General features: G+C 36.7%; 1 protein-coding gene across 1 annotated transcript; it reads right to left on the bottom strand.

The window, feature by feature from the left end:
* Positions 1-3839: 3839 nt before the first annotated feature.
* Positions 3840-18892, bottom strand: LOC146138161 (uncharacterized). The gene is made up of 32 exons (XM_083393391.1): positions 17535-18892; positions 17304-17449; positions 17024-17129; positions 16819-16952; positions 16555-16697; positions 16409-16488; positions 15919-16146; positions 15404-15545; positions 14969-15291; positions 14626-14745; positions 14457-14536; positions 14205-14389; positions 13870-13912; positions 12657-12783; positions 12346-12449; positions 12031-12262; positions 11773-11923; positions 11569-11709; positions 11410-11485; positions 10668-10762; positions 10485-10598; positions 10265-10392; positions 10092-10193; positions 9863-10023; positions 9063-9147; positions 8780-8982; positions 8611-8715; positions 8221-8338; positions 6772-6866; positions 5190-5288; positions 4531-5092; positions 3840-4467 (listed from the first exon to the last, which is right to left on the bottom strand). The coding sequence occupies exons 1-32, from the start codon at positions 18023-18025 to the stop codon at positions 4032-4034; spliced, it is 5355 nt and encodes a 1784-aa protein (XP_083249517.1). The 5' UTR covers positions 18026-18892; the 3' UTR covers positions 3840-4031.
* Positions 18893-22194: the final 3302 nt, after the last annotated feature.

Genomic DNA, 22194 nt, shown 5'->3' with positions numbered 1-22194 from the left:
TTTTCAAACACTTTATCTAGATACTAGTAGAAAAAAGGGACATATTGATCACACGACAAACAAGTTGCGAGTCATTTAGGCCAGTGGTTTCCTAAATCTAATGATAGTGCGTCGAATGATAGTAGTTCATTGGTGTGAAGCAGAGTGCACAACCTGCAGCTGTCGCCCTACACAAGTTTGAAAAAAAAACATTTATTCGCAGCCGTATGTAGCCTAAAAACAAAAGTTTTGACAACTTTTTTGGTAGTAATTTCCACTTTTTATATTTCGATAAATATGCTAGGTCTTTTTGCAATTTTTTTTACCTTGTGTCTTCAACCAAACTGTTTAGCAACCATTTTCTAAAATACCCAACGTTTTGTTTTTATTTGGCCTTTTAATCGTTGTTTGTCTTTTTGATATGCGAAAAATATCAACTAAGGCAGCATTTTAAGAGTTTTGCATAATCCCTAAAAAAAACGAATTGTGTTCCACTGGTCGTCAGTAAAACATCACAAACATATGACTGACCACGCCAAAACACTAATGCAGTACTTTATGTATATATAAATGAATTGTTTAAATCAGGGGTGTCCAACCTTTTAGCTGTTGACGGCCGCATTGACGGTCATTATTTATCTCACGGCCGCCAGTACAATTTTTGATGACGTCAGAAAGAGCCATAACGCGATGTCATAGAACAATTATTCTTAAACATACTTGTTGTTGTGTAACGATCACGTGCTTAAATATAGAAAAGAAATATAGTCTAATCGCGCGAACTTTTCAAATGTGACACTTGACGCAGCTGAGCGGCTGGTCGTCGAAACGTATAAAACTTATCAAAAACACATCACATGATTTTAATTTCTATTTAGTGACACTTTTAATTTTCTATTTAGTGACACCAAGTAAAATGGTATACCAATTGAAAAATATTTTCGAATTACTAAGACAAGCCACTGCGCACAATGAAAGCAGCACCGCAGAAAAACAAAGCGCAGCAGGCGTGCAGTCGCTTCTTCGCTTCGCAAGCTGAACAAAACAAGCCAGTATGAACGAATTCAGTATTGAAGTTTTTCTACCGCTAGATGGGAGTCGATAGCTAAAGAGAGCTAAAACGATTACGTCACCATATGTTTTAGGTTTTTTGTCCCTCAAACGAAGGACCCTAGGGCTACAGATTCATAAACCTCTTATGCACTACTCTACGTCTTTTTTGAAAATTTGAGAATTCTACGATGTATACTTTTTTTATAAGGCCTCGGACAAAAATCGGTCTGAAACATTTTCCGGCAAAAACAAGATATGTCTCCAAATAATAATTTTCGGCCCATATAATACGAGGAAAAAAAGATATGTCCCGAAAATGAATTTTCGGCCCATATAAATAGCGGCAAAAAAAAGATATGCCCCGATATTAAATTTTCGTCCCACATAATTTAGCAAACCTGAAGTTACGTTACGGCAGTGGTTCTCAACCGGGGTGCCGCGGCACCCTGGAGTGCTATTTCTAATTCTCAAAGGTGCCGAGAGATATTTGAGAGTCTGCAAGAATCTGATTATTGTTTAACTATTACAAATGTTTTTGTATGATAAGAGTGGAATAAAATTGTAGCTTTCTACCTTGCTCCAGCTCCGTTTACTGCGACATTATAGTGAATTATCTACGGAACAATCTTATAGGGGTGCCGCAATCTATTTATTATTGCTGAGCGGTGCCGCTAGCCATAAAAGGCTGAGAAGCATTGCGTTACGGCATAGCATAGCCCTAGTTTCCCTGGTAGGCTATAATTACAAGCAACGAAGATTTTACTTTTTATTATGATATTTTGATTTTTGAGGAGCATAACTGTGGTATTCGGGCAGAAGCTGACATACGACCAATACAGAAACCTACTTTTGTATTTGCAAGTTAACGCACGACTCTTGTGTTTTAAACAAACACGCATTTCTTTTTTTCTTTGCCTTCTTTTCATTGAGTAATAGAATTTCTATACAATGTTACTGTCAATGAATGTCACAAAGGTAGGTTTACTTAGATAAAATCAGACGGCGCATTGTGTAAAAAAGTGTTCGGCTGAATTTTTGTGTGGAAAGTATCAGTCAGAAGTAAATTAGGAGAGTAGTTAGCGAAACTATCCTACGTCAAAAGGACAGTGTGGGGTACCATTTTTAATTCCGGCGCCGCGAGTATTGATATGTTTTCAAAGGACGTCGTCAAACAAAAGTTTGGGACCGCTGCTGTATACTTGCTCTGCTTCAAAACCTTGCTAGTTGTGCCGTAAGGCATTGGCGCCCGCACGGGGGGGGGGGGGGGGGGGGGGAAGGGGGGACACTTGCCCCCCCCCTGGAATTTCAAAATGCGATTATTAGTATTATTTATAAGTGTAATATGTATTACTTAAGAAGTTTAAAAATATTATACATTATCCATTGCCCACAGTGGCGTATCCAGGGGGGCGGGAGTTCTTACCCCCTTTTTGTAAGTGACATTATCGTTTTTTGTTCGTTGTCATCGTAACAAATTGTTCGGAGCGGCGTGCTTTTTAAGTAATTGGGTCACACGTCTCAATCTAATGCGAAACCAAAATCGAGCGCAAAACGCCGTTTTTCGTCTTTTGTTTGGTCAATCGTAAACGCTGGAAGTTTTTCTCTTTCGTTATTTGTTTAGGTTGACTGATTAGCAAGTGTGTATTCGACAATTGACAACGCTCAGTCAAACCTTTTTTTCTCGCTCGTCGATTTATACGCAGTACGTTCCTCGCCATTCGGTCTCTGCGCTAATATCCGATGTTCGTGTAACATCGACATTTGTTTAACTGAAGCAGATTCTTAAAAGGAGGTATAATGGTGACTGTCGTGCGCGTTTCAAAATCTCCATTTTTAAGTAATGATGGTTAACGCAAAATTATGCTCTTTAAGCATACTCTAAGACCACGTGCTAAGTGTGCAATGGACACAACTTATTTCCCCTCAACCGCAGCTTGTAACTTAGCTGACTTTCACACAGATCGGCGCAGATGTTGCGCTAATCGTGGCATAATAACACCCGGAAAAAATGATCTTCGTTTAGTATTGCAGGTGGTGAAAGACGTGCTTGTAATTAAGCGCTCGTTCCGTTCATGGAACTTGAAAACTGCGCTGCTGATAGTCGAATTATGTGTGATTCTACCACAATTAATCACACATATTTCACGGTCTTGGTTTGTTTTTTTGCCTGAAGTTAACGATTGCACACCGTGATTTCGCAGCTGGCGCCTGACAGGATTGTCGATGACGCACGTGGTCGCTTTTGCTGGACGTATTTGGTTGTTTCTGATTAGTTTTTTTCTCACGTCTGGATATCACCATTCTATGACGTCATACTGTCACTGTTTTATGACGTCATTATTCAATAACGTCAGACGAAAAATAGGGTAATTCCCTAAGCTGAAAATTCAGGACCCACTTTTTGATTTTCTGGTTACGCCCCTGATTGTCCCCCCCCCTGGAAAAATTTCTGCGGGCGCCCCTGCCGTAAGGTAATTGCATTATTTATTGTTGTGCTTTCTAAACTAACTGTCGATTAGTCATTAAAGGTAGGCAAGAAACCCAGGCCGGCATTTTTGTATAAAATCAATACCTACGTTATACGTTTAAACAAACTCAACTTTAAGGCGATTAGCGCTTTTAAATTATGTAACAAGCAATTGTTTTGCACCTCTATACTAAAACAAAATTATATAGACACTATCCATATGTTCGAAACCATTGCAATTTTGTTAAAACATATTTTGGCATTTTCTCTTTGCTAATAGCCTATTTCGGTCCGCACTGTATAAACTTAACAATGTTGGTGTTCCAAGTTAAAACCTAATTATAAAATTACTAATTTAATGCCATGCAGTTTACCTAAAGCTTAGCAATCTTATTATCAGCCTGACTTTCGTGGCGTGCATTATATTTTTATGCGAAAAGTTCATTAACATAAAACACATATATGCAGTATATACAATAAAATAAAGTATAATGTAACCAAAATACAGTACATTAAAGCCAGTCGTAGGCACTTAAGAACAGGTATCATGAAAACTCCCTCGATTTATTCGAAATGTTATCATTTTTATCGAATCATTTGTTGAATTTAAAGGAACTTCTATTATCTTATTTTCCAGTGGAGCAACGGTTGAATTTGTTTGGTTATCTACTGCATTAAATTTCAAACTGTTTAGCGCATTGAGTTCGCGATTAACCTGTTTTTCACCTAATGGAATTCCTTTATGTTTACCACTAAAAGATGGTGAACGTCGCTCCTTGAAGGATGCAGCAGCATTTCTTCCCATGTCTGGTTGGGAGCATGAACGAAATTTGTTTGTAAGTTTCCATGATTTATGAGGAACTTTGCTGGTATTCGCCAAAGGTTGTGGACAATCGCCACGCTTTATTACGATTGGTGGTTTCCACATTTTCTCATCCTTTTTTGGTTCGTCATTTTCCTGCTCAGGTCTGTCAAGCAAAGTTTGTTCAATAAATAATGAATTTTAAAAAACACTATTTTTGCTAGCTTACTGTATTTGCACGTAATCTCCATCTACTTGCTCTGAACACGTCCAGCTGTACGTGCTTTCTATACTTATTCCATCAAGAGTGTTTTCTTTAAAGCATTTTGATATGGTTTCCTGTTGACTGCTGCTCTTGCCTTCCGACGAAATGTGCGTACCTAAAAATAGTTTGTCTTCCGAAAAGGCGCAGTCAGATTTTCCACTGATATTATCCGAATATACGCCGCTTTCGTTTGATGAAGATGTAGAAACAATTTGGTGAGTACGAAAGGCGTCCAGTTCTGCTTCCTGTGGAGGTTGCATCGATGTACATGGAGTGGAGGATGACCACCTATCCATATCAACGCCGTTTAACGATATTATACGATACTTTTCACCGTAGTTAGTTCCTGTTGAAAAAGATTTGTGTGCTTTGCTTTTGTTAGGAGTGGCAGGTTCGGTTTGCACAGCGACTGAAGTGGTGGGTGGCGATATGACAGGACGAGGAATCCGACGTATCAATCTTGTAGGGGTGGGAAGTACTTGTTTCTTTTCGGCGAACGTATATTCAGGCAACGATTGAAAGCGACCTGTTAAAAGCATTTATACCATTAAATTAACAATGAACAAACTGGAATTTTTGTTCAAGATCAAATTGCTAGTATGTGTAATTGTGTATATACGCACGAGTTTCGTTTACTCCGGTCCATGTGGGATCCTTCTTTTCCAAGTTATCTTTATCGCACGTCTTTGCATCCAAATCGGTACAACGATTCTCAGAGCAATCTGTTTTTGTTTAGGAAAATTAAATTACAATAATTGCGGGTGTGTGTTTATTTAACCGGTCACTTGTAAGACTAGTTTTAACTATTTTTTGCAGTTCATTTTTATCCCCCCTATAGGGGCAGATCTAGGAAGTTTGTTCGGGGAATGACATTTTCAGAGATAATTTGCAAAAGTAACGTAACAACCTGTTATGCTAAGCAGGTTTGCTTAAAATATTATACCCCAAAACGCTTTAAAATATACTAAAAATCCATTAGCCATTGCAAAAAAATTGCCTTTGTTTAAGCAAAATGGTAAAAAATATAGTCTTGTAGGTCATGGCCTCTTGCCCTCCTCTTGGATCGGCCCATGATTACTAATATTTTGTTTTAACTCGGCGACACGCCACTACAAAAACATACATGATTTGCCTGACAAATGTGTTTACTTTTACAAATGTTTAAACGTCAGAACGTATTGATTTTGGTGAATTGTATGTAAATATTCAAATTTTTGCACTACGGCTTCAATAACCGGTTATTTTCTTGCGAATTAATGCTAAACGTCGTAAGACTGTTTATGGATTTCTGTTTAGTTTAGGACAGGGGTAGGCAACCTTTTTGGCCCTGCGGACCGGTTTGAAACTTAAAATTTTCCGCGGACCGGCTTAAAACAACAAATGCTCAGTAAAGGTAGTTTATTAAAACATTTTTTCAATGAACTAATTAAAATGCATACGCTTGTGTCTAACACTTTCCTGCCTGAACATCAAAATAATAAATCGTTTTTCAATGCATCTCATTTGGTCACAGCACACTGGTTTGTTTTGAACCTCACGAGTGCTTAATATATTACCCTGCTACGGACCGGTAACCAACTCCTCGCGGACCGGAACCGGTCCGCGGACCAGTGGTTGCCGACCACCGGTTTAGGACATAGTATGTCCCGTTGCTGTCCTTGGTGGCCCTGGGGCCTGGGTGCACTCAAGTATACACATTAGATTACTACTTTGCATCGTGGCTTTTATCGATGTTCCCAAATGTCAAATAACTTAGCATTTTGAAAACATAATGTTTGTTCATTTATGTTATTTTGCGTTTCAAATTAATTGTTATAACTTGCTTTAACTAATTTCCACACTACTTGTTGTACTGTTTAAGTTAGAAAAAAGTAACTTTGCGTGAGAATAAGACATTACCACAACATTGTCGAAAGAAACCAAAAAAATCGCTAGTTTTATATAAAATGGGTACTTCACTATTATATAAGATGGGTACTTCACTACCAAAACACATAGGTTACGTTAGTGACGGTGACACAAAAATAAAAAAACGGACGAGATTAGATATATAACGTGAAAGTGGCGTGGTCGCAAGTTTAGGAACCCTTGATCTAGATTCTAAACCTTCTGAATTGGCTGAAATAAACTCTTGTTAACAAAAAAAATAGATCGAGTTCAAAATTTTAGTTTTTGAATGACCACTCTTTCTCCATTAAAACAAACCCAAAGCTCGAATGGAAGCGGTTGACTGGGTCCTCGACGCCGTAGTTGTACATCTGCTGCCCTTGGTCGTCACACTTGAATTGCCACTTTCTTGTCTACAACACAGAATGCAACGTTTTGTACTACCTGCTGGAAGACAGTCAAAACGAAACGAAACAACCAGGTTTGCGTTTTTGGCGTTTGTGGAATAGAATGGAATCTAGTTAAGAAAGATGCATCTGCCCCTTTCCCTCTTATCTCCAGGACTACCTCTATTTGTAGTTTAATGAAATTAATTAGGGTGATTCAAACACTGCCAATCCGACAACGTGTAGCTTTCGTGCAACATTTTCTAAAGCAATTATCAAAGCTCTCCTAAAGCTTACAATCTTTATGTTCGGCGACTCGAACATATAATAAGTTTTGTGTTTGGCGCTGTTTCATTCGCATTTTATTTTAAAGTAATAGAATATCTTATTCTTATGTATCTTTTTTAATTGTCTGTTTGTTTAAAACCATTTATTACGCAGTGAACTAAAAGCTGCCACCACTTCCTGCACGCCCCACTGCTTCTAAAATGCTTGTACAAAACCCTGTAAGTGACGTCATGTGGCGTGAAATATTGCCGGCCTAGTGATATTACAACAATGGTTGAATCACTATACATACTACAGAATTTTGGCGCAATTCTATGGGCCAACTAAATTTGGTGTGAATGTAAGTCGGCTAAAAGTTATGCAACGCAGGCGGACCTTCAGGTTGAAATTATATCTACGTTAACGTCCTTTTTGTATTAATAAATTTATGACCTAAAAAAAAAGTTTTAGACCCATCACTTTTTTAAGATTGCTGGAATCCGTGGCTGGGAATCTGTGTGATGGGTAACAGGGGCAAAACTGTTTTTTCATGTCTTAAACTGTTTTTTCATGTCTTTAGCCTACTGTTCGTAATTGTAATTTTGTTTGCGCCTTAAGCTAACCTATTTTTAATTACTAGCATAGTTTACCCCGTTTGACGCCGAAATAAATCAATTATTTCAATTTGTTGTGCTTCACGTGATTAAAACTCGACTTCACTTGCATGATTGCGCACGAGTTCTCTATTATTTTTTTATATTTTTGTGATGTCGTTTGTACATTTTTCATCGCCGGTGAATATGCACAGTAAGAAAAGAAACTCAGTTTAAAAAATCTTGCCGTCGACAGAGAACTGCTTTTGGCATGGTGACAATTAAATATCTGAAAGTGAGGCGTGATAGATGAGAGCTTAAGCAACACTTCGATATATAATAGATTTCAGTTAAACATTTGAGCACGAGTTTTAGCATAAACAGCAGGTTTCATAAAGGTACTTGTTTTGTGAGGTTTTTTCTTTGTGACGTATTTTTTAATAAAATGTATGCCTTATTTAGTCAAAAATCCTGGAACCGGCCCTGATGCATGATACTAACACAATAGAAAAGTAACATACCTTGTCCATTGCTTAGACAACGACCGTGGTTCAAAATCTTTTTTGCTTTGAAACACTTGACGCCAGCCTTTGCAAATATCAGCTTTCAAAAAGCAATGGAAAATGAAAACCCACAGACCTATGAGAATATATAATTAAAAAGACGCAATAAAAACTATAATACAAACTGTGTGGTGTTTAATAATTTCGGGAAAAGTATGCTTATTGCAGGTGATTGCAAAACCATAATGACATATTGCATTGAACATTTTACTGTTAAAACAATCACGTTATACATTTTATTTCATATTTTAATAAAAGGCTGAGTGAGTTGCATTTAAGGAAAATGTTTTGCGCTTGAGATTAGCACGGGTTTCACGCTGTGAAATCGTTGAAAAACGTCTTATATACCTTGGGTGGAGTTGAGTATTACGAAGGCGTAGGACAGAGTCAAGCTGGCTTCTCCAATCTCGACGAACGCCAAGCCCCACGCTATGCCGAGCAATGCCAATAAACCTAACGTAAAATATGGCGATTTATTGTTGAATGGTTGACACGAAGACGGGGGCATAAAACTCACCAACGGCTCCTCTGAACTTGCGTGCATTTTCACGCTTGCTTGGTTTTTTTACTCGTCGCGAGTCGCGCTTTGACAACTTTCGACGCGACGACATTCCAAGCAACTGACCAAGGACAAGAAAAAATATTATACAGTTAAAAATGAAGACGACGCCGAACGGTCCGATCAATGTCCCATACAAGATTGTGGGTCGTAACCAGCAACTGTGAATAAAATATTTTAACATTGCAAGTAAAAGCAAACCTGATGGGTGTTAATAATTTTATATTAGGTTACAACTTACATGTTATGTTGCGGTTTGTGGATGTAACTGGGTTCCAACCAGAAATGTGTCCCAATTGCAACACTTACGAATATTAAAGGAACACCTATATTCAAAAAATGAAAATGGTAAAGGTTGTCCAACGACCCAACTTGAGAAACACTCAGCTGGCATTATGAAATACATCTCATTTATCATAACACCCACTCTTTTAGAAGTGGAGCCCGACAGCTGCTGAGGGTAAATATCACCTTTTTAATGAAAAATACAATCCTATAGACGAAATACCCGGCGTAAGGTTTTCCAAATTTAACAGAGTAATAACCAGTTCAATTCTAAACCGGCGTTGCCCATGTTAAATAGAGTATATACCAGTTTAATTCTTACTTGTAAAGAACTACTGGCGTATTGTCCGACGAAATAAAACTGCAATAAGCGCGACAATTTGCAATTTTTTTTAAATTGCGCGTCCTTCAACAAAATGAAACAATTTAGATCTTATTCCTTATTGCACATTAAGTTGTAACACGTCCGTGTAAATTTGCTAGCCTTGTTTAAATTTTGCTAGCTCCGTGGATAGACCATGTTATAAAAAACGAAATGTGACAATTTCATTAGCGCTTGTATTTAAATTAATTGACTATTATGTTGCAATTCTATTGCTCGTCCTTATACTAATTGTTGTTGATTATTTTTTTACAAAGTATATTACCATCCCAACGTTAACATCTAATAATTTAAACTTCATTATAGCAATATAGGCTACACACATAACATCAAGTTGACTTTACAGTGGTTACGAAATCGCGAGTTGATCTTACCCCATCCTGCAATAGAGAGCTTCAGGTAATACTTTCGATAATAGGCGTTGAATACTCGAATAAGTGCAATGTACATATTGAGAGCTTCAAGACCCATCCACATCAAAGCGCACAGGAGAAAATAATGAAGTAAAGCAGCTACGGTAACACACGAAATTGGGCTGCAAGTACATTTCCATCATAAATGGTTAGTTTTTCATAGACCAAATATATTTTAACTGCTTCATACTTGTCATAAGCCACGCGTCCACAAAGAAAGAAAATGTTGACAAAAATAAGAGCTATACAGAGGCTCATTAATATTTTTGATGGAACATCTTTGTGAAGTTTTCTGCGAACAAAATAGGTATTTTCTTATAAATTATTAGGGACTTCGGAATATTAAAAAATAAGTTTTAGTACCCAAATAATGCGTATGAAATAATAGTAAGGACCAGTCCCAAGATAGAAACTCCGCATCCAATGTAGGTGAGGAGTCGTAAAAGTTTGTTGTGTATTTCAGGAAATGTATCTTGCGTCTGATATATGTCCTAATAATTCAAAATAATTATGTCTTAAAACCCAACTCATTGGCCAGTTATAAAAATCAGGTTGTCATATCTGGACAATAAACAAAAGTTACCAGGAGCACAGCAAAGTTGGTTAGATGGTCGCACTTGCATATGGTTCGGTTGGTGCCGTTTTGTAATGTTTCACAGCCATCACTCGACCAATATCCCTCTGACTCAAAATCCATCTATTAGGAGTTGAAAGCACGTTACGCTTGCAAATTTTTAACCAGACCCAGAATATAAAAAAAACTTGCCGGGGGTTTCCAAAACACGCAGTATGGTTTTGAAGTAGAGTTGTGAGCAATTGTAACCGTAATAGGCTCAGACAGGTTGTGTACAGTATTATTCCCTGTTTTAACAAAAAATGACAGTAATTAATTATTTATTATTTTAGGCTACATCGTTGGTTGGTACAAGCAGGGCTGTGGAGTCGGACTTGGGACTCGATGGATTCGCTTTATTTAGCTTAAGCCGGACTCAGAACTAAAGTAAAACTACTCAATATTACTTGATTCCCGATTTCGGCGTTTCTTTGTACAATAACAGGTTTGGAACAGATAAGATGGCACAATTTCAATCGAAAGCGTGAAATAAATTAGTTGGAATATTTTTAACCCACGCTATGTCGGTGAGTGACTTTTATGACACATTTGTGAATAGATTACTGGGCATTCACCATGTTTTGGTTACATGGATGGGTGGACTACAGGGACATATCTTATTATTTTCTCCTCCATTTTTTCATTTCACCTAGTTTTCTAAAATTTAAAATTACAAGATTCCTAGCCAAATCATGGATCGAAGTTAGTATAATATTGAACAAACAAAATTGTTTTCGATCTCTACGCAACCTTTTCCTTTTTTTCTCTTTTTTTGGGGCGCACACCGATCGCCATCTTGTTTAAAACGCAACAAAGCCTCAATATATAATTGCTACACACATATCATTTGCCCCCACCACACTCAAAACATACAAAATTAGCAGTAAACTTGTACCTATAGAAGCGCTGATAACTTGATCGCTTAGCACGAGTTTCTTCGAATTTCCACCTATATCCCACTTCCCTGAAAACTTCAATCCAATTTATGTGGTGAAAGCAGTGTAGTGAAAAAATAAAAAATACACAAAATAGAACAGAAAAGGATAATAATAACCTTGAATAATTTGGAATTTTTGTAAGCGACAAATTGTACCGATCGCACGATGGATTCTAAATTCGGGAATATAGTTGCTGGCAAAACTATTGAAGCCTGGACTTTTTCGAAGCGTCTGTCATGAAATTCGTCCAAAGTTGTCTAGATACAGCGAAATAAAATTTGTGCATAACGGCTTTTAAGAAATCTCATCAAACAACTTACGACATTGAGGGGAGAAAGGGAAAACAAAAAACCCGAAGCAGGTATCGGAGAATTAGTAACAATCATGTTTAGAGACGTGGATTGAACCTGAGTGGTGTTTGCTGAACTTGATTTCAATTTAAAAGCGGTTCTTTCTATGGCTTTAACCATCCTATTATGAAAAAATATATTAAAGTTTTATTTTAAACATCGAAATAAATAAACGTGACTACAGGAAATAAAAGTTTTTATCTAGCTTCAAAATATTAAATTACTTACAAAACATTAGCTGAAGTTAGCTGACCGGCGAGAGACCTCTCTTTGTCAGAGCTGAAAAGCACATTACTAATTGTCCCGAGAATATTACTTGCCAATGACTGGTTTAAATGAACGATGACATTAACTGCCCGCAAGAGAACAGATGCCACGTTACCAACATCAAATGCAGTTAACGAACCAGGTTGTTTGCTTGTGAGTTTGGCAAGTTGGCTGACTATTGTTGATGCGTTTTCTGGAAGCATTTGCACTTTTTGTTGTATGTAAATTTGGATAGCGTTAATTTATACTTGACTACATCAAAACCAAGCTGCTTACCCGCTGTTATCGTACTTAGAAAAAGTCCCTGAAAGAACACACTTGTTGGGGACAAATTTTGACAATTGCTCATGTTAGGCGGTCTCCATCCGAAATATCCGTCACTACAATTGGTTTCAAATGTAAATAAATATGCTGTTGCTACCAGGCATAGTAAGCTAAACAAGTTCTTCTGGTATCTATTTAACTCCACAACGTGTTCTGAGAATTTTCAAACTTAAATAAGTTAACTTAAACCAGGTATAGATGAGTTAATAACTGTCCCTATCCTATGTACCTCACACTGTGTCGCCTCTGTGCCGGGTACTTACCAAAGACGAGACGCAAACTGGTCGCTTGGAGTTGGACATCGTGCATAAATAACATTTTTCGATAATGTTTCTTTCCATACAATGTAACCTTGATAGTTTGACCCAATGCGTTCAGCAGAACACGAAACTGTTAACAACAAAAATACTGTATTCTCTTGTTTTCTTTCTGCGAACTTAAGAGCAAACTAGAGTAATGTTTTTAAGTTACGTTTCATCCTATAATTTAATTAAAACTCGAATAATAAGCATCATTCGCGTTTTGTGAAGAGTCTGAGTCAACACTGAGCTAGCCGCCTAAAACACATTTAGAAAAATACTTGCAGATGCTTTCGTTTATCTAGTTTAAATTCATTTTAATGTTTTGTTTGAATGACGAAAAACTTGACATGATATCGACGGGGCCTTTTTTCTTAAAATATTACCAGAAAACGGATCCCTTTTTCCCGATACTTGTTATCAACACATATGCATTGTTAAATTACCACCAATAACTCTGGGCCAAATTACATTCTTAAACAAAAAAAAAAAGTTAAACATACTGGAAGTTATACCTACAATATTGGTTTATAATAGTTCTACAAATAAAAATACAAATGTACTTTCATTTTTTTAATTCTCGGATGGTAAAATTGCTGTAAAATTTAAACACTTGTATATTGTATATAGCCAACACTAAGCAAAACACGTATTTTTTGAGCTTTAAATGATTGGTAGGTTTAACACAAGTCGTCCGGAACTTTACGCGGTGCCAATGAATCTTAGGCAACAGAAAAAATAAGCTCAGCCCAACGTAAAACTTGCCTTGGTTATGCGTGTTTGTTTCTGTTGTTTAACTCATTGCATGCTCTCGGGATAAATGTCTTGTAAATTCATACTAGTTACCTTGCAAATAAGCCAAGCAACAAGCGCACTTTGCTACATTTTACTTAAGGCCTCATCATATCGAAATAAGTATGTGCGCAGCGCAGCGCATTTTATGTGGTACTGCGTGTTGCGGTTTTCTCACACAAGCAGCGAAACAACTTAAAAAGCTCTTGGGCAAGTTTGAAGCAAAGTAATGCTATAAGGTAATATAACAAATATAGTAATTTTCTAAGTTACTTAATTTAACTTCCATTTAACCCTCATTTAAACAGATGGGTATAATGTTATATCTGAAGACACGGTTCGCACATATACTGTATCCAAATAAATAAATAAAAAACATTCTCACCATTTCCTGTTGTTGGAATTGTTGAAAAGGTTTCAGACGGTCTCTAAAACATTTGTAATAATATATAAAAGTTTCTCATCATCAATATATTCAATATTTAACAAGCAAAAATTGTTTAAATAAGTTTCTGCCGCATAAGGTCCAACGGCAAGGTTTATGATTTTAACTACTTATTAAAGCACTTTACATTAATCAATATTAAATCAGTTAACATTAATAAATCTAGTTTTTTTTATGTTTCTTTCCTGTCCGTAGATAAAGTCTGCATATAGATATATTGTCGACAGACATTAATTTCCCGAACACAAAACTGCTCATTGCAAACGAACCATTACCGTTGTCAAACAAATAGGGCTTTCTCCGTAACAAGTGCAGTTGTGGTCTCCAGTACTGACAAGCACGCAGGAAGTTGCATTAGAACAATGCCCGTCCAAGCAAACATATGTAGCGCACTTCTCGCCCATATAGCCCGGTTGACACACGCAATTTATACCATTTTCCTTTTCGACTTTGCAAATACCTTAACATATAACCATTCATAGGATCCAATAATAAAAAAATAATAAAAAAGTAAAACAATAAAATACCATGATTGTGACAGGTAATGTTTGGACAAACTGTAAGTTTCTCGCATCTTTTACCCACATAAGGAGTTCGACAGGAACACCTGAAAATGTTGTATAACTTTTATTGAAAGTTGATTAAAGTTGCTACACACAAAAAATTCAAATTAAAACATGTTGCACTCAAACATACGTAAAATCATTAACTTGATCAACACAAGTACCCCCATTGAGACAAGGCTCACCGACGCAATCGTTTATGTTGAGGGAGCAAGTCGTCCCAGTATATCCAGAGACACACTTACATGCGAATCTAACATGAAAATAGTTTGGTTATGGTTTGTAGCGTCACATTTTTGGAAAATATTGGTTAACGATAAATAAAATAAGATTACACACGAAATAGTATGGGTGGGATATTGATCTGCCACTTATGCTATAAAGTTACAGCAAACAGGTCGATTAGATGCCTTGAAAAGATAAGCTTTAGGTGGGCAACGCGTCACGCAAGGATATCTTTAAAACTATAAGCTCACCCGTCAGGCTTTGGCTGACAATAACCTCCGTTATTGCAAGGATTTGATTCACAAAACACCTGCGAAGTAGTCATAGTTGCTAGGAAATTTCTACTGTTAAAGGTTTTTGTAAAAGTGTCAATTGGACGGGTTGAGTCCCCACTACCAGACACAGGGCCTATCGCGTTTTTATCGCACAAACAAGGTGGAGAAACATCCAACATCCATCGACCAGCAGTGCCAACATTGCTTCTTTCAGCAACGTACTTAGAGAGACTCTTGGCCGTATTTATATCTATCGTCGCTACGTTTGTATGTTGACCATTTCCCACGTCGTAACCAACCTTTGAAATACGAAACTTGTCAGTCCGAATACATTTTAGGTAAAAAAGATTTACAGTGCATCGTTAATTGATCGTTTGATAAACAATGTTTTTTCAAAACTTTAAAACTTACTTGAGCTCGAACATTTTCTGTCCAGTTTTTCATTTTATAATTAAGTATAAGGAAGGTATGTTCGTTGTCTTCTGCTAAAACCATTTGAAAAATGTTTCCGCTTTTCGGTGTTGACATAGATTCGTTGTTGTTAACGAGATACCTAAAAATTAAAAAATGAAGTGTTTGGGCGACTACGCTCCACGGTGTTTGACTCGAGTAGAGCAAAACAAATGTTTCAAACCAACATACGTTCAAACATGTTTTGTACGCTACTCTATTGTTTTTTAGGGTTATTTCGACGAATTTTACTATATAGGTTGCTTTGCATAAACAAAGATAACGTGAAGTTTTTGTTGTATTTTGTAATACAATAGGCAGTTTACACGCCATAACTAACCTGGCAGTCAACAAAGATGGGTGCTGTCAAAATGAAGGTCAAATTTGAATAAATAAAACTTTAATTTTTTCAATTAACAAAAGTATTAAAGCGTAACAATATATAACACTACAAAAACAACAGTCGCATCACATACCAGGTGACGACCAAAACAAACTTTGCTTGGAACGAATCAATCGAGTAATTGGTGTTGTATGCTTTAGAAGCGAGTGATTTGATGTCGTCAGTGGCGCGAAGCAGGAGAGTTTTATCGTTGCTTTGTTGGTAGAACACAAGTGACGTACCCGTCGACGTTTTAGTGCGGTTGACTTTGGTCCAGAACGGAGCAATTATCGTTGGATCTGTCATGGGTGGCTGACTTTCGCTGTAGAAAGCGAGAACCGGCAAGTCGTCACGGAAAAACAATACTAGCTTTCAACATACAGATTAAAAACATTTCTACGTTTGCTTTATATATCTTATCAACATTCTGGAGTTCGCTATAAGTGGCAATTGAAAGGCAATAAGTGGCACAATGGCGGCAATATTGCAAAACTCGACGCGAGACTTTGTTGACTCAGAAAAGGGTTGGGACCAATCGATGCGTTTCACATTAAAATAACCTATGCTGAGTTTTATTGTCTTACACTTGAGACGAAAACTTGGCGGGAAGGGATGGATCCAACCCAGATGCATTGTTGAACGTCACCAATCCATTTTCATAAACCTAAAAGTTATATTGATTTGACTATTACTTCATCCAACTTGTATGAACAATTTTAAACGGCATTACCTGAAACGACGTCAAATTAATTGCCTTCATTTTTACAGTGTGCATAAACGGCGTCAATGGCGAAAACGATGCATTTTGCAGTAAAGCGTCATCGCCTTCGTGTACTCCAAAAGGGTAAAAGAAGTCTGGCAGATTGTCGCTACCTGGATTAATAGGTATCCTTGATTTTAATAAAATCATTATACAATTTGAAGTGTTCAGAAACAACATTAAAAAATTAAAATTGTCGTACAATTACACTAAGTTTCGACATGCAAAACTAACATTCAGGTATTTGGCAGGCCTCGTAGCGATTTTTATGGTCGGGGTCTGTTGTGTAGCACCACGGCCACGAATCGTTGTCACTGTTGCGACAAAAGTTGCTGACAAGACCAGCTTCCGGATATTGTGTTGGATTTCTAAGTGACAAGCAAACAGGTGATCAAAATATAGTTGTCTTATGCGCTGTGTGGCAGATAAGATTTCTTACGTGAAATGACTGTGCGGTTTGTTTGAATCCCACCGCTGACACTCTATCCCTGAGTTTGTAGTGTGTGCTGTACCCCGATAGGAGCTTCCTTTTCCGACAACGCACTCTATAAATTGACAGCTCCTGGTTTATGTTTGTACTTATTTTTTCAAGAGTATATTGTTTTTACAAGAATGTTGTAATTTACTTAAGGGATATGAAGAGTCATACACACTACGATAGTCTGAGATCAAAAAATGCTTAAAACACTTTTATTGTGATGGTTATTTTGGCTTCTTACCCCGCATTTTAGGAACTACTTCAAAGGATGACAATCCTCGCCATGTTTCGTTGGTAGAAATGCGAACGTTAGCATGAAAGCGTATTTTCTCATGAAAGCTTTCGTGAGCCGGTGGTGTCCAATATATATTCACAATTTGCCGTATTCTATCAATAAAGCATAATTTGTTTTTTTAAGAGCAGTAACAAGAGTTATTCAAACTTACAATTAATACCGAAACTTTGTACTTACCTAAATGTGTAATGATCTTGGACGACTGTGTCCTTTTGTGTGATATTACCGCAAGACAACACGGAAATATCAAAATCAGACAAACTTGTGTTAAATTCCCCAACCACTTCAGTGGTGTTATCTTTGTGAGCTTGTATGAAAAAACGTTGAATTAATGGCAACTTGGTATAATTACCCAAAGTGGTAAACAACTGTATTCGGATCGCCCTTCCTATTTCGTAGTAGCGCTTGGAGAGAATAAACTGAACCGGCGATGTTGAAGTTTTGGCGTCAAATAGGACGACAGGACCGATGGAGGGCACGAACGAAAGGTTACTGTTACACGCGTTGTGATTTGAAACATTTTCTTGCTGTGTCAAGCGCGTAGGCATTCGTTTGAACACTTTCCTCTCATCAAGTGGACTTTGTGCCTGAGTTAATAAGATAGCGCTGAATACAGTAAAGGTGAACAAACTAGACAATAAATGAGTCAATATTCCTTCTTTTTCCATTTGAAAATCAGAGTTGTTGAGCAACTTATGATATCCAAAGTCGACTTTACTTTATTTAAAAAGAACTTGATTGGTTAATCCAGAGATATTAAATTCTATAATTTCGCAAAACATTGTGGCCAAATTTTCAGATGCACTATTTAGCTGCAATTCAATATTAAAATTTATCAGCTTAGTTAACACTCACAACAATAAGTAAATACCATAATGTCAACAGTTATTTAATGGACAGTGTGTATTCAGTCTCACCTATGTGTCTCCAAAATAACAGAAAGTTTCGCAGCAAAAACAAATTAAGAACCACTGGCCTGCATATTCCATACCAACACCGCTGGTTGCATCAACTAGCACTCCATGTGTTAAAATAACACAATAGTCATCGTCTAGTTCTTTTTAACGACAGCGGCGAGCAAAACTATAGCAACAATTTATGCGGGTAATGTTAACACAATATAAAATGACTTAAGTTACCCATAATCCACGCTTTTATCGAATTATACCATAAACGGAATCTAACTCTAAAGATTTTCAACACCTGGTATTTAAAGTATATTCGTCTGTTAATCTAAACTAGTGGTTTAAACCCTTTTCTGACCGTAAATCGCCTTGTGTTTTACCGCCAAGTTTTTGAAAAAATAGTTCGCCCAAATTAACTTGTTTATTATTGTCAAAATAATTGATAAAAACGCTTTAGTAGAGCTCGTCGTAGACCCTATATTATAGCATAATTAAACGTGACAAGGGGGAATATAACTTACATTCAATTTCTAAACGTCACAAAAGACCTAAAAGCTGATAGTACAACCTGATAATCTTCGCGTACCACCAGTGATACGTGTACCACAGGTTTAGAACCACTGTCCTAATAAACGACCAGCGCAGAAACGCGAAACAAAATACGCACCATGCGGCTTGCCCAAATAACTTTGGCAACTGGATGATAATTAAGTTTATTTGTTATGGCCAGATGGCGTAAACAGAAAGCTGAAGAGAGAAAACATGCTACAGTGAAACTCAAAACCTTTCACTTTCTTTTTTCATAACTTCAAATGTTTGTACAAAAGAAATCACGCCAGACCTATAGAAGAAAAAAAAACGCTCAACGAGCAAAATGCTTGGTTTCCTTTGGGCCATCAAAATCACTTTTCTCATGATCATTGGTCTTGCGGGAAAACAACAGATACCGACAACACATTTCATTGATAGCTCTCCAGTGAACCTGACATTTTGCCGAAGCCACTTGGGACTCGAAAAAAACATTTTGTCACCACTAGTTTTCTTCCCTGGCAATAATCAATATGGCTTGTCTTAGACCCGTCTACGGGCGACTGGCGCTCTCTTTGCCGAACGAAATGTTATGGGCTTTGAATTCTGACGCCCCATTGATACTTGGCCTAGAAACGTCGCCTATTACAGTCATCCTTCACTTTCTTGTGCGTCGTTTGTGTTTTAGCCGGCTTAAGTTAACGGACCATTTATTACACTTATATTTTTGGGCTATAAAAATGCTTTTAGGTGGCTTTTATAGTTTATAAAATATATTTTCACATATACCGCATGTCGGCCACATGTTTAATCAAAACAGTCCATATATTTTACCTTCACATAAGTGTTTGGCAATAAACACAAGAAAGAGATTAGTAACTATACAGCCGATTAGCCTTCGGCACTTCGAAACAGATTTTATCGCAATGTTGGACACAACGCGTGTGTCGTTGGTTGCTACAATTGCAATATAGATGAATTTTTGTTATTTTTTAATATTCTTTTTTTAAGCGTTAAGTTTAAATCAGCCACTGCAACAATTTTCACTTTGTGCGAACACTTGTTTTCAACAAATCGGTTATTGGGTCAAAGAGGAATATATCGCAGAAACCTAATATTATGTTTTCATTGAAATGTTCTAACCAACTTTTTAATTTTTTTTTCAGATTTGATTTTATTATAAAATTTTACATACTAAAAAGAGCTGGACCTGCATATTCCAATGTATAAACGTGCTAGCTAGCCTTCAACTTAGTTAACGAGGCTGTAGCAGGTAGAATGCTAGATAATTTGATTCTGTAATGTTCAATGGGTGTTGGAGCCTGACAGTTTGGAGCTGCCGTTTGGGCGGTGACTAATATGTGGATTGTTTTCTGTTTGGGCACTAGTGCACAGCTAGCGGCTATTGGAATAATAACTTATGCTACCGGCAAGCTGCGTACATTTATGTTATATTTTGGGCCGCGGTGCTGTGAGAAAACTTTACCGCCGCGTGTCTGTAGCAAATTAAGAACAGATCGTGTCGACGCAAAGCCAAAACAACAGACGATACAAACTAGAACAAAATCGCGAAAATAGTTATAGAATAAGGCGAGTCAACTTTAAACTGCGTAGTGGGCACCAGAGTTGAATCAATTACATTACGCAAGTTTGAATTACAAAATTAACATTTTTTCAGAACATTACAATTACAATTAAAATCACAATGTCCTGAAAAAAATCGAACTACAATGAACATTTAATTAATTACCAATTACAAATACATTTAAATGTAACTAAATTTTCCATCTTGACACACAGTTTTTCACACTCAGGGGAGGATAAATAATCGCTCTTTTGGGGTCAAAACGAACTTGTCCGCTAATGTGCAACTCAAGCAATTCTAAACACATTTAATCGTCGTGACGAATTGGACAAACAAAATGGCTTTTATTGATGTTACCTAGAAGTTGTGAAGGCCATTAACCCCACAGCCGTATGGCTACACAGGAACTGCGTTGCAAAAAATAATATAGCGCGGTCATCTTGTTAAAGTTTTAAATTATATTGCATTAACTATATTGACTAGTGTGACGCGGCGCTCGCAAAAACTTGCAAATAGCGCATTACATTTAACAGGTTTAAAAATTGAAAATATACTTTTTTAATTGAAACGTTCTCCATGATATGTCCATATTCAAATTACGCAAAACATTCGGACTTAGTGCGAAAATATGAGTTTATTTTGAAGAGTGGAATGGCTCGCACAGCTTTATTCGGTGAAAGAAATACATCTGACCTATACTAGAAAGTCAAGTTTGGCAAAACAAATTTAGATTGATAATAATAAATTGTAAAGCCAACAAGGTCGAGTAGATCGACACTATCTTGATTATTAAGACATTTCGATACGAGCTTGTATCCTCTTTCAGTTAAATCTTTACAATTTATTATCAAGCTACATTACAGATCCGTGCATAGTGTACCCATTAACAAATTTCATTTACAAAAGTGGTTTGAAGAGCATTGTCTCGACATTTTTAATCTGAAATAATACCCATTCTCAACAAAAGAAGGTATTTTGATGCAACAAAGTCCAGTTCCCTGTCGTTCGTAGGGTGGCACATGCAATATGTATTTTCAAACAGAATTCAACGTACCCGAAAAATCTTTAGTTTGATCTTACCAATGATTGACATAAACCGAAGCGATCCAACCTGCATGTTATTTACTTTAGTATTTAAATTAAAAATGCCGAACGACACAAAGTTCATCTCACTATACCAGAGCCTTTACAAAGCAACCTTAAACGACTGGTATTGCGATTAGGAGGATACAAACAGAAAGCGGTTGACCGCTTAGGATGTTTTGCTATCCTATATTCGTATATAATTTAAACGGTTAACCGGATAGCATTAGTAACGTTTCCTGTTCGTTTTTACTCCTTATCAGTCCGTATTTTTCCAAATCGTCTATTTACGTAAATCTTGTTTTAAACCAACGCCAAAGTGTGTGCGTTGGACGTTGTTGTTCTTTTCGTTACCTGTACTAGTTGCTTATTATCTAATGTTTGCAACATAGTTTGTGAAATCATTAAAGTTGAATAATAATTTAATTAGCTTTTATTGGAAATAGTGTATTCCGATTTTGCTTTACATTGTCTTGTATGAAACAATTACACTAAATATATGGTTTACTAATGTTCGCTTTTGTCTTAACTTTTTACAAGTGTTTGGATTTTTTAATAGTTATTACTAGGGCGAATATTTTTTGACGTCAAAAAAAGTCAAAATTTACACTTTAGGTCAAAATTTTTTCACCTAAAAATGAACATAAATCGTTTACAAATTCAAAAACGTAAAGTCAGCTTTTCGAAATTGTCGTTCAGTTAACATTTTATCATAACAATTTAGTTTTTAATTGAG

This window comes from Ascidiella aspersa, chromosome 7 (genome assembly GCF_963924565.1).
Source record: "Ascidiella aspersa chromosome 7, kaAscAspe10.2, whole genome shotgun sequence".
NCBI lineage: Eukaryota > Metazoa > Chordata > Ascidiacea > Phlebobranchia > Ascidiidae > Ascidiella > Ascidiella aspersa.
The sequence above is the reverse complement of the archived record's forward strand: the minus strand, read 5'-3'. Positions and strand labels throughout refer to the sequence as shown.

Bases quoted from the DNA above. Each gene is read 5' to 3' on its own strand.
- LOC146138161 (XM_083393391.1), bottom strand. From the start codon at position 18,025: ATGGAAAAAGAAGGAATATTGACTCATTTATTGTCTAGTTTGTTCACC. The intron at 16,698-16,818 runs GTTAGTTTTGCA...CTATTAATCCAG, and splicing joins GGCCTGCCAAATACCTGAAT to GTAGCGACAATCTGCCAGAC. The intron at 10,194-10,264 runs GTACTAAAACTT...TTTTGTTCGCAG, and splicing joins ATTTCATACGCATTATTTGG to AAAACTTCACAAAGATGTTC.